The sequence below is a fragment of the Hevea brasiliensis genome, chromosome 3 (assembly GCF_030052815.1).
Source record: "Hevea brasiliensis isolate MT/VB/25A 57/8 chromosome 3, ASM3005281v1, whole genome shotgun sequence".
NCBI lineage: Eukaryota > Viridiplantae > Streptophyta > Magnoliopsida > Malpighiales > Euphorbiaceae > Hevea > Hevea brasiliensis.
Window position 1 is genome coordinate 27,643,185 of NC_079495.1, and position 13,866 is coordinate 27,657,050.

Sequence of the window (13,866 nt, forward strand, 5' to 3'; positions counted from 1 at the left end):
GTTATTCCTTCCCATGTGTTGTTCCTCTTGCAAAATATTAAAATTATCAGTTTCCCATCAACCTATGTGTAGAAACCATATTATGTTTGGGTCATTTAATTTTTAAGAAAATTGAAAAAAATTAAATTGTTAATTCTAATCCGGGTTTTAATTCTACTTTAATTCATAATTTTAATTCAATTTCAACTTTCATCTAAATTTTGGTTTCAAAATTAATTTTTAATTTTTAAATATTAAAATTTAATCAAATTTGTTGTTTCAATTTCAATTTTAACTCGATTTAATGATTTAAATTTTAAATTTTAATTTCCAATTTTCAATCAAATCTTGGTTTTAATTTTATTGTCAATCCCAGTTTTAATTTAATTTTGACTTTAATTTAATTAAAGACTTTTGTGCCAACTTGATCTTTACCATTCATTTTAGGAATTTAATTATAGCAATTGGATATTTAAGATTTTGGAAAAAGAGAAAAACAAAATTACTTCAATTTAATCTCAACCCTTGATTTTTTCCAAAGATTTTTTTAGCCATTAAATTTAAGGTTTTTCAAAAAGTGAAGAAGACAAAATTATTTCAATTAAATCAGAAGGTTTAATTTTAGCCTTTACATTCAGGGTTGTCCAAAAAGAATAAAAGACAAACTGTGTACAATTAAATCCTAGCGCTGATTTTATTAGGGTTTATTTTAGGCAAGTAGATTTAGGGTTTTTTAAAAAGGGAAGAAGATAAAATTATTTCAATTAAATCTTGACCCTAGATTTTTATTAGGTTTAATTTTAGCCTTTAGATTTAGGTTTTTCAAAAAGAAAAAAAAGGTAAATTGTGCATAATTAAATCCTAGCTATTTAATTTTATCAGATTTTTGAGGCCAATAAATTTAGGGTTTTCTTTAAAAAAAAAACCAAAATTGGCACAAATTAATCTTGACTTTTTTTTCTAGGGTTTTCTAGAATTAAATCAAAATAAATAAATAAAGGCTTTTTTTCGAAATAAATCATATGCAAGGCTTTCTTTAAAAAAAGAATTTATTTTTAAAAGAAATAAAAATAATATCAAAATGCAATATGACTATATGAGTATTTATTTATTTTTTTTACAAATGATTTTTTTAAAGAAAGCTATTATATATTGACATGATTTTCTTTTAAAAAAATTAATTTTTAAAAAAATTAAACTCTCCCGCTTACTCCCGTTATTTGGAATGTAAAATTTTATAAAAAATTAATTTAATTAATTTTTTTTATTAATTTTCATATTTAAAATGAAAATATTTTAATTTTTTAATTTAAAAGAATTTCATTCTAAAAGAAATAGAAATCAGTTATAATTTTATGAGAATTTATTTAAATTTTTTTCTTGTAAATAATTTATTTTAAAAAAATAATTAAGTTTTTAAATATAAAAATTGATAAAAAAGGAATTTGAAAGGGATAACTTTTGACCTAATTTTATTTCTTTTAAAATTAATTCTTTTCTTAATTAAAAAATAATTTTTTTTATTTATTATGTTTTTGAATATTAAAATTAAAAAAATTAAATTAAATTTTTATAAAATTTTAATTCCAAACATATTGAAAAAGTTCCGATCTTCATTGGGTTATTTCCATTGGTTTAATCCTCTTTTCACAAATGGGAAACGCACAATTTAATTTAAAATTAAATTAAAATTAAATTAAAATTGATAATTTAATTTGATTTGACTCTTTAAATAATATTATTACTCTTTAATGTACTTAATATGAAATTAAATTCAAATTATATTAAAAATAAATCAAAGAAATAATAATATTTTTAATTTGTTTTAATTTTAGTATATAAATAATTTAATTTATTTTAAAAAATATTAAGCCTTATTTTTTAATTTAATTTAAAAATACTATAACTCGTGAAAAAAATCCAACATTTTATTTTAGTGAGAAAAATATTTAAACTTATTTAATTATAAATTTAAAATAAAAATATATAATTTCTACTTATTTTACGTACGTGGAAAAGTTTATCGTTTTCTTTTGTGTGTGGATCGCCTGCTAAACTAATAAATAAATACGCTACCGTTTAAGTAATTGCACAACGATGTCGTTTAACAATCGTTTAGTTGTCGTTTATCCATTATGTCTCACATTGCATATATCTCTCTACAGACATATATGCCACGGAGCAACTCATCCAAAACTCTGCAGAAATGGCTCCAACGCTGTACTTCAAGCCCTTTTTTTTTCATCCTTCAATTAATTGGAACCCATCAAAAGTGTTTGTCAATCCTCTCAATGTAAACGCTAAAATCAGTGGGAGATTAGAGGTAGTAGCTATGGGTATGTTGTCTCCTAGAAAATTTTTGCAGAAGAGAAGGAGAATGGAAGTATTCAAAGACGCCGCTGATGAAGCAGACCAGAAGAATTGGAGGGGACTTATGAAGCAAATTGAGGACACGGGTTCTGCTGTTTCAGTTCTCAAAAGCAAGAGGACCCAGAATCATGCTCTTCCTAAAGACCTCGTTTTGGGTACTTTGGTTAGATTTAAGCAGCTAAAGAAATGGAATCTTGTTGCTGAGGTTTGTAATTTAATGTAAAGGATTTTTATTTATTAGTGGAGATTTAATGGGTGACGAAGAGGTTTTTGGTAAATCTTGAGTGTAAGAGAGATAGATTACTGATTTAATTTCTTCGAAAGATAATATCTTTGCTGTTCTGAATTCATTGCTTTTAGTTCTCACTGTAATTTTGGTTGTTTTATTTGCTAGATTTTGGAATGGCTTCGGACTCAGCATTGGTGGGACTTCAATGAAATGGATTCTCTCATGCTTATAACAGCTCATGGAAAGCTAGGGAACTTCAACGAGGCTGAGAAGGTCTTGAGCTATATGAATAAGATGGGTTATGTGCCAAATGTTGTGTCCCATACTGCCCTTATGGAGGCCTATGGAAGAGGAGCTCGATATAATAATGCTGAAGCCATTTTTCGGAGGATGCAATTGTCTGGCCCTAAGCCTTCTGCTGTAACGTATCAAATAATACTAAAAATATTTGTTGAGGTAGTCTTTCTTAAACATATAGTGATATGCCTGCTTGTGCTCGCTTATGTATACTTGGACATGTAATCATAAGCTTTTGCTTGTTGTGACTGTCGCTTTCTGAAATTATTATATCCTTGAAATCACTTTTAATCGATACACACGCAAGCGCACATTAGAATATCTTGCTGTGAACATGGCCAAAATTTGGGCAATTTTTTACGAGTGGAATCAACTTCTTTCTGTTGTTTTTGAACCTTGCATTTGTAGCTGGAAGGGTTTAGGATGGGGTTGGGAAGTGCCTGGTCCAGTGATATTTGGGATTTGCATGAAGAGTAAAGATGCATATCAGCATTCCTATAAACTTTAGTGTTTTCTCAAGTTTATGTTACCATCTGTTTTCTATAGAAATATATTGGCTAGCTACACATGTATTAAGATTTAAAGTGATATCTGTTTGTTGACTCTTATTCTAGACTTTCATGGGAGTTCTTGATTCTGTTTCTGTTAAGGAAAAGCAAGATTTTGAAGATAAGCTTTGCATGCTTTTGTAGATTTTAAGAGAAGAACTTAATTTTGGAAACTTCAACAAGCCATTGCAGATGAAGTTTTACTTATTCATCTAAATTTTAGTAGTATTGATCAGAATAGTATGCTCTGTAATCTCTAATGCAAATCTCACTGAACTCTCTGTCAGTAATGCAGAACAAACATAAAGAAAAGAAAAGAAAAGAAATCTCAATATGAGCTGTTCCACTGTACGATGTACATAATGCATATTTTAGCCATTTTTCTCTTCGATGTTCATGCATGTTTCTGAATGATTGAAAATTCTAAGTTGGCAGAGTGAAATACATCTCCAAGAAACTCCAAAAGCATTTTTTTCTTGGGCTGTGCATGCCACTGGTCTGCATGGGTTGAGCTTTATAGTTGGATTCATTGGTACTGGAATTGGGCAGCTGTAATGAATGGCACCATTATGTATATGTATGTGCATCAGTATGTATCTGAGGTTATATGTTTCTGTGGGCTGTATCTGTGGCAAATGTAAGAGAAAATTTCATTGAAGCTGAGCCACATCAAAATGCTATGTTCATATTGGCTTGATTTTTTTGTTGAAATGTGAAATTTAGTAGATATGACCAGCCATGCTCTTCCTTGCTTATGTGAGTTGTGTTTCCACATGGTGGGATCTATTTGCCTGTGAGAGGGAGGGAGGGATCATGTGCTAATCATATCTAATAATTTCTCTGTGGAAATGACCTGATTGAGATTTTTCTGTTGCATTTTTAGAATTACTATAAAATTATACATGTATACCTGATACTTACTATAATTTTTTTCTACTTCTGCTCATATTTTTCGTTGCTGTGGTTGAGAATCGCCTGTTAGATTTTTTTTGGCTCCTGGGAATGAGTTAATTATAAAAGGCTTGTGAATATCAGCTTGGTGGTCTTACCCTCTCATGCCATACATTTTGTAATGCATGCTGTCATCTGATGCATCTTGCAGGCTAATATAATGATCTTCTTTGGAATTACTACAGGGAAACAAGTTTAAGGAAGCTGAAGAAGTCTTTGAGACTCTTTTAAATGAGGAAAAATCGCCTTTGAGACCTGACCAAAAAATGTTCCACATGATGATATTCATGTATAGAAAAGCTGGGAATTACGAAAAAGCTCGTAAAATATTTTCACTAATGACTGAGCGAAGAGTCCCACAATCTACTGTCACATATAATAGTCTGATGTCATTTGAGACCAATTACAAGGAAGTTTCAAAAATCTATGACCAGGTAAAATTTAAAAGAGCTGTTTTATATTTATATTTCTGAATTTATGGTGCAAGTATATTGACCAATACCATTGTTCGTAAAATAATCAAGAAATAGATTGTCTCAAAGGCTTTTTGAAACTCGGTTGTTTCATTTGGTTTCTTTTATTTTTTTTTTCTTTGTTTCTTGTGCAATTTCTGTTTAACTTAGAGTTTTAATTCATATCTCTTGATTGATATGAAATGGAATGCCATCTTTTTTTTTTTCCTTGGAATTTTCTTTTGCTGTTCATTGGTTGCTTTTTCTTTCTTTTTTTTCTTCTCTCTCTCTCTCTCTCTCTCTCTCTCTCTCTCTCTCTATTCAGTAGTGTGCCTTATATGACTGATTGCACATTTATTGAGCATTTGGTGAGCAGTTGTCATTGGTTGGATAAGAGCAGCTAGAGTTAGGTATTTGATAACAATAAAAAAAGAGACATCAGTCTTAAAATTTCCACTGGTTGCAGTTGAATTTTGTACATAATGGTAGTCTTAAAAGGTCATACTGTGCAACTATTTCTTTTGAATTGATATATTGAACGCTAGTGTTCCTCCATCCACCAGCATTTGCACAATATCTATCATAAGCAGACACATAGAGACATTAGGCCACTTTTCAAGATATTGTATATCATGGATACGTATGCATTTTTTTGTGAAGAAAATTTATGTTTTCATGGTCACCACATTGATTTGTTTTGCTGATACAAAGTATGAACTGAAAGTTCTTGTCATGAACATACTAGCACGCATCTTGAGGGATGAATGTAATTGCTTGCGCATGAGTGCTACTACTCTCTTAAAGATGTTGAAAGAGTTTGCAAATGCTTTTTGTGTTCTATAAATTTTGGATTTCCTGTTTTTTATTGCTTCCTCCTTTCCTTCTGTTTTAATCTCTTGTTGATAATAAAATCAGATTTTGAAGTAAATCCATAATTTTAGATGCAAAGATCTGGTCTTCAACCTGATGTTGTGAGCTATGCATTACTTATCAATGCTTATGGAAAAGCTCGGAGGGAAGAAGAAGCTTTAGCTGTTTTTGAGGAGATGCTGGATGCAGGTGTCAGGTGTGTGTATACTGCAATTTTTGCAGTTGTATTGTTATAAAGAAGGTCCAATGTCTGAAAGTTGTCTTGAAAAACTGCATTTCTTGAACTTTGTCAATCATGGAATACTTAAGGAACTAACATAGGGAGTAGCACTTCCTAAGTTAGATTTTTCTAATCCAGGTAAAAAAATGAAATTAACTTATCATCCCATATTCTGTTTGCTTCTGGTGCTGTACAAAGCTGATAATCCCCCACCAGGATACTCCATCACATGGACAGGTACACAAAGAAAAAAAAGAAAAAGAAAAAATGAAGTCCTCAAATTCGATGTTTGACATTGACAACTCAAAATGGTCTTCTCTGAATATTTATCAAGTTACCAAATCATTCATAGATGCCATCAAATACTTGTGCTTTATGGCCGGAGATCTGTTGCAGTGGGAGCAGCTTGTTTGAGTTGGTTCAAATAGGAATCAGATGTGAGGCCAACTGAGCTCATCCCATTAAGCAATATGTGCTGAGCTTCAATATTCTATATTTTTGTATAGAATTACCTTTTGGTTGGCTGCCCTTCTGTTGTAATTATGTTCCAGATAGAAGCTTAATTTTTCCCATGTCTAATTTGAATTTTACTTGTTATGGTGCTAAATCTTTAGCAGGTCATTCAATTTCTAGATATATTCACTTAAATTGTATGTTGTATCATTTACTTTAGAGATTACTGTGGTCATTCTATCTTTTGTAGGCCGACCCACAAAGCATATAACATTTTGCTTCATGCCTTTGCAATCTCGGGAATGGTGGAGCAAGCTAGAGCGGTGTTCAAGAGCATGAGAAGAGATAGGTAAATTTTTCTTGGTCTGCAACCAAAGTTGCAAGATGCACTTCTAAGAACTTATTATTTGCATTTTACCTATATTTTGTAGTTAGGAGTGGAAATTTGAGTTGTCAGGTTGTTTTCATGTCATATCATAATTAGGGTTGACATAAACACGACACAATTAATGAATCATGTCAAAAATTTAATTACAAACATAATGCTTTTATTATAGAGGCTGCACGACATGACACGTTTAATATTAAATCGTGTTGGGTTAATTAGACACAAGATAAAACATTAAACACAATTTGACATGATTCAACTGATTTAATACGATTTGACGGTCCAATTCATTTAACATGATTTGACACCAATCCAATATGACTCATTTAATACATTTTGACAAAATTCAATGTTACGTATACATGCACACTTAGTGCAACAGAGGAATAGGGGGAGAAAGAGATAGAAGTAGATGAGAAAAGAGAAAAGAGAGTAGATGAGAAGAGAAATAGATTGGATGAGAAGAGCAAGAGAATATTAAGAGATAAGAAGAGTATTCTTGTTTGTTGATTCTTGGAATAACATGAATGAATACAGATAAGGATTCTCCTTCTATACAAGAATAGTGCAACATCTACTAACTAATTCTGTTATTCTAAGCTGCTTCCTTCCATACTAACAACATTTTCCTCCACAACACTTCATACTCGATTCTTCTATTGATTATTACTATTTCTCTTCTTTCTCCTATATATGTAACACTACCCCCTCCATGAGAATGTTATTTTCCCCAGGAAGGTTGACAATTTGGAACTGATCCTTTAGGAATGAAGGTTCTGACTTCCCAAATGGCACCTTAGTTGGAACTTGGTTGGTGAGCATCGTTTGCAGCAATATAACACTGGAACCAGCAACTTGGAGAGTCATTGGGCAAACGAATAGTTGCAGCAAGGCCCTGATTTTCTTCCTTTGCCTTCTCCTCATTTCAAACTCATTCCCTTCGAGCAGTAGACGATAGTAATATCCAAAGGAACACATTTTCTTCCTCTGCCTTCTCCTAATTTCAAACTTAGTCTCTTTGGGCAGTAAATGATTGCAATTTTTCAATTCTAAGACTCTGCGACCAATCTTTACTTCATAAGGCAAGAGATAGACATCTTGAACATGGCTAAATGATGAATAAGATTCCTCAACTTCCATTTTTGTAGCTTGTTTGTTCAATAATCCCACCAACAAATTATACTGAATTGCACCAAGGCACTCCCCACCAACATATCTTACTTGGATAGGATGTTGATTGTGCAAAACTCTGATGGTCATATCTTCTTAGAAGTTGTATATTTAGCAACAAAACACCCTTCATCATTTAAGATTGCAACACTTTCATCAGGGAGCTTGATGTCCATGCCCCCATGAATTCCAAATAGAATTGTAGGAATTGGGTTAGAAATCAATTTCTCGCCCCTCTCCAGGTCAAGATGGAGTTCTTTCTTCACCTCAGATTCCCAGTCATTCTTATTAAAATCTTCTTGAGTTATCTTGTTCCATACTTGGCTTTTTAGGAGTTCTAAGGAGTTGATCTGCATTAGTTATCTGCTCTTCTATCTCATGAATTGTTTCCTTCAACTTCTCTAATTTCTGTTGAAACAATTTGTCAAATTTTTTTCCAATTTATGCACCAATTCTTCTTATTGTCTTCTTAATCTTACATCAAGAATTTCTCCTATACCCATAAAAATCTTTTCTTCCCAAGATTGTGTTCCCATGGTCCGATACTCTAATTGTGTCTTGTTTCCAAGAAAATTGAGAAAGGAACAAGAATTTCAAGAAAACAAGAAAATAAGGAAAGAGTAGAGATCTTATTCTTAGAAAGCAAAATAGGAACTCAGGGAAAGGAATTTTTTATTTTTATTAAAAAGTATTTCTGGAATTTGGAAAGAAGTTTGGTTCTCGAGAAAGAAGAAATTACGAAAAAGGTGGAGGAAGAACAAAAGTTTCAAGAATTTCAAGAAACATGTTTCTTGAAATGCAGGAAGTGAAAAATTGAAGAAGAAAAATAAAAGAATGAACAAGAAATTAACAACTCAACTCAACTCAACTCAACTAAGCCTTTATTCCAAAAATTTGGGGTCGGCTCTATGGATTCTCTTTCTCTACTCTAAACGATTTTGGGTTAAATCCTCAGAAATGTGTAATGCTTCTAGGTCATGTTGTACTACTCTCCTCCAAGTCAGTTTAGGTCTAGAACCAGAAATTAGCAAAAGAAAAAAAATTTGATTCAAGAGTTTCAAGAAAGAAAAAAGAAGAAGAAATGGGATCTGCCAAGAAGAAGTAAATAAAGGGAAAGAAGGGAAGAAATTTCAGGGGAAGAAAGAAGAAGAATTAGAGGAAAAAGAGAGGGAGAAAACCTGGAATGCTTGTGACTTCAATAAGAAAGTTTGGAAGCAACCCTACCTCAGAACCAAGCTCTGATACCAATTTGTTGCATATCAGCCTACACATTTAATGAAACAGAGGATTAAGGAGAGAAAGAGATAGAAATAGATGAGAAAGGAATAGAAGTAGAAGAGAAAAGAGGAGAGAGTAGATGAGAAGAGAAAGAGAGTATTCAAAGATAAGAGAAGAGCATTCTTGCTTATTGATTCTTGGAATAGCGTGAGTGAATGCAGATAAGGATTCTCCTTCTATACAAGAATAGTGCAACTTCTACTAACTAATTTTTTTTATTCTAAACTATTTTTCTGTAGAACACTTCCTACCCGACTCTTCTATTGATTATTACTATTTCTCCTTTCTCCTATATATGTAACATTCAGCACTTTTAATCTTTATAAAATAATATATTACATGATATTTACTAATTGATTTTAATCATGCATAAATTTAATAATATATAAAAATATGAAATCTAACATAAAACAAGTGAGCGATATTTCAACATTTAGTTAATCAATATTTCAACTAAAAAAATAATAATAATAATTGTAAAACAATATAATTTTCAACTTCTTATATAAATTTAAAAATTAAATAAGTTTTACAAAAAGAAATTAATGTACAACAAATAAGAACAAAGAACAAAATAAGGACTAATCCTTGAAAAATGGGACTAATTCTCAATAATTTTATTCATCTTAATAATAATTATAGTCTAAAGCTAATAATAATATAAGATTTAGCTCTATTTATAAAGCTTACAACTCTAATCAATTTAGGAATAGAAATCCTAAGTAACACTAATTAGGAATACTAAATAAGATAAATTAGGAAATAATAGACCTAGTAATAATAAAACTCATAAACGATAAAAACTTTTAAAATTTCCTAATTCTAAAATAATTAAAATTCTTAATAAAATAAGCTTCCTATTCTGTTTTAGAAATACAAATCAACCATAACACAACAACAAATCTCTAATATAACAAATAATTAGGCTTATATTTACTAATTTATTATTTTCTAATAATGCCATTTACGGGTTAGTAGGTCAAAATGAGTTAGCAGGTCATGGGTTGACACACATGACATGATTAATAAATTATATCATAAATGAGTCAAATTGGATTAACAGGTCAACCCGTGATATGACACGATCTAGTCAACACGATTTCAACATTAATACAAGTAAGCTCAATCATAATCCTCTATTTTCTTGTTGTGTTTATATCGTGTTCATGGATTTATTTGAAGTTGCCACTCCTATTTATTATTTTTATTTTCCATATGCAAAAATTTGATACGTGAAACAATTGTCAATGGATGAGAGATTATGCTTGAATTGTTCTTAGGACCTCACTCATGATTTTGACCAATTAATCAGTAGGAATTTTCCATTGTTTCTCTTTTATTGATTTGTTCTGCCAAATTTTTTATCATTCCAAAAGACTAAATGAGCTACACATTGCAAATAACTTGAGATAAGAATCTCAAGTAGTTAGATGTTTGCAGTGTTATGTTTGTGACATGAGTTCAATTGATGCAATGACCTGTCCTAAGCATGTTGAGAACAGTGTGAAGTATGCATTGCTATGTTGTTGCAAATACATCTGTTGTAACTGTTTGTAAATCTTTATATTGAAAGTGATGTGCCTTATGATTAAATCATTTGCAGATACACACCAGATCTTTGCTCTTATACAACAATGTTATCAGCCTACATAAATGCATCTGACATGGTTGGTGCTGAAAATTTCTTCAATAGACTGAAACAAGATGGATTTGAACCCAATGTTGTCACTTGTGGGGTATTGATCAAAGGGTATGCGAAGATAAATAATCTTGAGAAGATGATGGAAAAGTATGAAGAAATGCAGTTAAATGGTGTCAAAGCAAATCAAACTATTTTCACTACAATAATGGATGCATATGGTAGGAACAATGATTTTGGAAGCGCTGTTATTTGGTACAAGGAAATGGAGAACCATGGGGTTCCTCCTGACCGGAAAGCAAAGAACATTCTTTTGTCTTTGGCCAAAACAGCTGATGAACAGGAAGAAGCTAATCAACTTGTAGGAAATATGGATAATTGTGGCATTGTACAGAGCATTAATGTGGCTTCTAGGATTAATGATAATGATGATGATGATGATGATGATGATGATGATTGGGATGACGACGGTGATGACATCGGTGAAGTAGAGAATGCTGGAGATACAATTTTTAGTAATCAAGAACAAGAAGAATTGATAGCTTTAAATAAAGATAATCATAAAAATGGAGAAGGCCTACATGCGCTTAAAGTTGTTGATTTGTAGGTTTGTAGGCTTATAAATTTTCGGTTGAATTTGTTATTACTTTAGCTGCAAAAATGATTTTACTTAGGGTTGTCCGGTAAATGCAACGGATAATTAATAGTGGTCGCTGAAAGTTAATAGCTAATAACTTATTAATAGTTGTTGTTTTTGATATATTTTAAACGTTTAATAAAATTATGTTTAATTGTTATTGTTATTATTAATATATAAAATAATTAGTAAGGGTTTATATTATATTATTTATTTTATTAATTTATTATACAATATATAAAAATAATTAAAAAATTTTTAATTTTAAAGTATATATAATAATAAATGTTATAATTATTCTTTCTAATATTTATATATTTAATTATTATTTATTATTAATTTTAAATAATTTGTTAATATGAAAAATTAATTTAAAGACATTTTGTGATTAGAAAATTTTAGTAAGGTAATTTGTCTAAATAAAAAATAAAAGCAAATTAATTACTAGCTAATGAGAAATAAGGAGGTGTTTGATTCACCTATTGAGTGCAGGTGATAATTAATATACACTCAAATAGGTGAAATTAAAGTGTTTGATAAATTTAAAAAAATAAAGTTGATAACTGATAGATAATTGATATGATATCCATCATTAACTGCTATTTATATTAGTTATATTTTTAGAGTTATTTTTCATTAGCTGATAGCTGATTTGATTTAATTATTTATTTAGATCATATTATTTTTTTATTTAATTCAAAAATTAATATTATTAATACTTTTATTTTTTTTCACTTATAATTTTAACATCTTAATTAGCGCATTATAATTTTGTTAAAATATTTTTTACTAAGAACATAAAATATAAAATATTTATTTATTATAAAAAAAATATATTTTTTATATTTTAAAATTAATTATAAATTTTTTCTTTATCAATAATAATAATTACTTTATTATTATATAGTTATTTAATTATTTTTTAAAGAATTTAATTATTTTTTATTTTAATAATAAATAAATGATATAATATAATAAATTAATAATTATATATTTAATTTAACAATAAAATAAATAATATAATATAATAAATTTATAATATTATACTTATTTCAATAATAAAATAAATTATATGATATATACTCTTATTAGTTATTTTACATATCAACAGCAACAGTTAAACATAATTTTACTTAACATATAACATAAATCAATTATTATTAATTATCAGCTAACAATAATAGCTATCAGCTAACTGTTATCAGCTGTATTCAGCAATTAAACTAAACAAGCCCTAAATTTAAACAACTTTAAAAATAGAGCTAACACAAACTACAATTTATTAACTATTAACTGTTAACTCTAAACAACTTTAAAAATAGAGTTAATATAATGATTTATCAATTATTAATTGTAGTTTGAATAGAATTATCCATCAACTATCAGCTAAATTAATAAGTTAATCAAAAAATCAGATTTGGTTATCAAGAAAGTCTGTTCTATCTTCATTTCTGGCTAAGTAATATAAGAGAAATTTCACTTGTGTATGTTTATTTTTAGCATCTTTGCAATTACTTTTTTGTCGATTTACTCAAGAGTTCTCTATTGTGTCAAAATTAGTTATTTTGATTCTTGAAGTTTGCAATAATAGTTGTATTTTAATCCTCGACGGAGTTTTTAACACTGATTTTTTATATTTTAAATTTTATTACGTTTTAATTCCTTAAAAATTCGAGTTAATTTTAAATTACTGAACTATAATATTATAAAATATTAATGATAATAGTATATCCAAATTCCTAATTTTGAAATATCGGAAAAGAAAATATATAATACGTCAAATATATATCCACTTCGTGCAGTAGCCATTCATATTTTATGGGCAGCTGATCATGCAAAAGGTTTTGGTCTGCGCCTTCATGTTCTATCAAACTCCTCCAGTGAGTTTACCCTCAGCCCAAAAACTAGTTCAAGAAGAAAGTAATATCCAATATTATATAAAGGATACATTTTTCAAATCCAAATCAATATAGAAGTTTAATGCACATTCTCATGCCTAGATCAAATAATTGGAGCGTGAAATATTTTTGGAAAGCTCAAATATTAATTGAGAAGACTCTGAAACTATCTTAAAAAAATAATCAAGTTTAACTCACTTTTAAAACGCAGTTCAAAGGAGAAGTATTCAAAGTAATACAAGGCACATGTTACCCTTATCAAACCAACTTGGGATATTAACAGATTATTACTCTGGCTGCACCATGACAGCGTTGCTGTGTGTTATCTTCGTTGGGTGTTGAGTTTCTTGTCTTTGAGCTTTGCTGCTTAATATATTACCAATATATATATATATATATATATATATATATATATATATATATATATATATATATATATACTGAATTCGTCCTACAGATAAGGATTTTTTTTTTATAGAAAAAGGAT

At 29.3% G+C, this 13,866-nt stretch overlaps 1 protein-coding gene across 1 annotated transcript; it reads left to right on the top strand.

Annotated features, from left to right (window-relative positions):
- The first annotated feature begins 2,142 nt into the window (after positions 1 to 2,142).
- On the top strand, positions 2,143 to 11,578 carry LOC110650646 (pentatricopeptide repeat-containing protein At3g59040). Its single transcript, XM_021805708.2, has 6 exons — positions 2,143 to 2,554; positions 2,744 to 3,034; positions 4,560 to 4,808; positions 5,768 to 5,892; positions 6,620 to 6,718; positions 10,809 to 11,578. Exons 1-6 carry the CDS (start codon positions 2,186 to 2,188, stop codon positions 11,449 to 11,451), a joined length of 1,776 nt encoding a protein of 591 aa, XP_021661400.2. The 5' UTR covers positions 2,143 to 2,185; the 3' UTR covers positions 11,452 to 11,578.
- Positions 11,579 to 13,866: the final 2,288 nt, after the last annotated feature.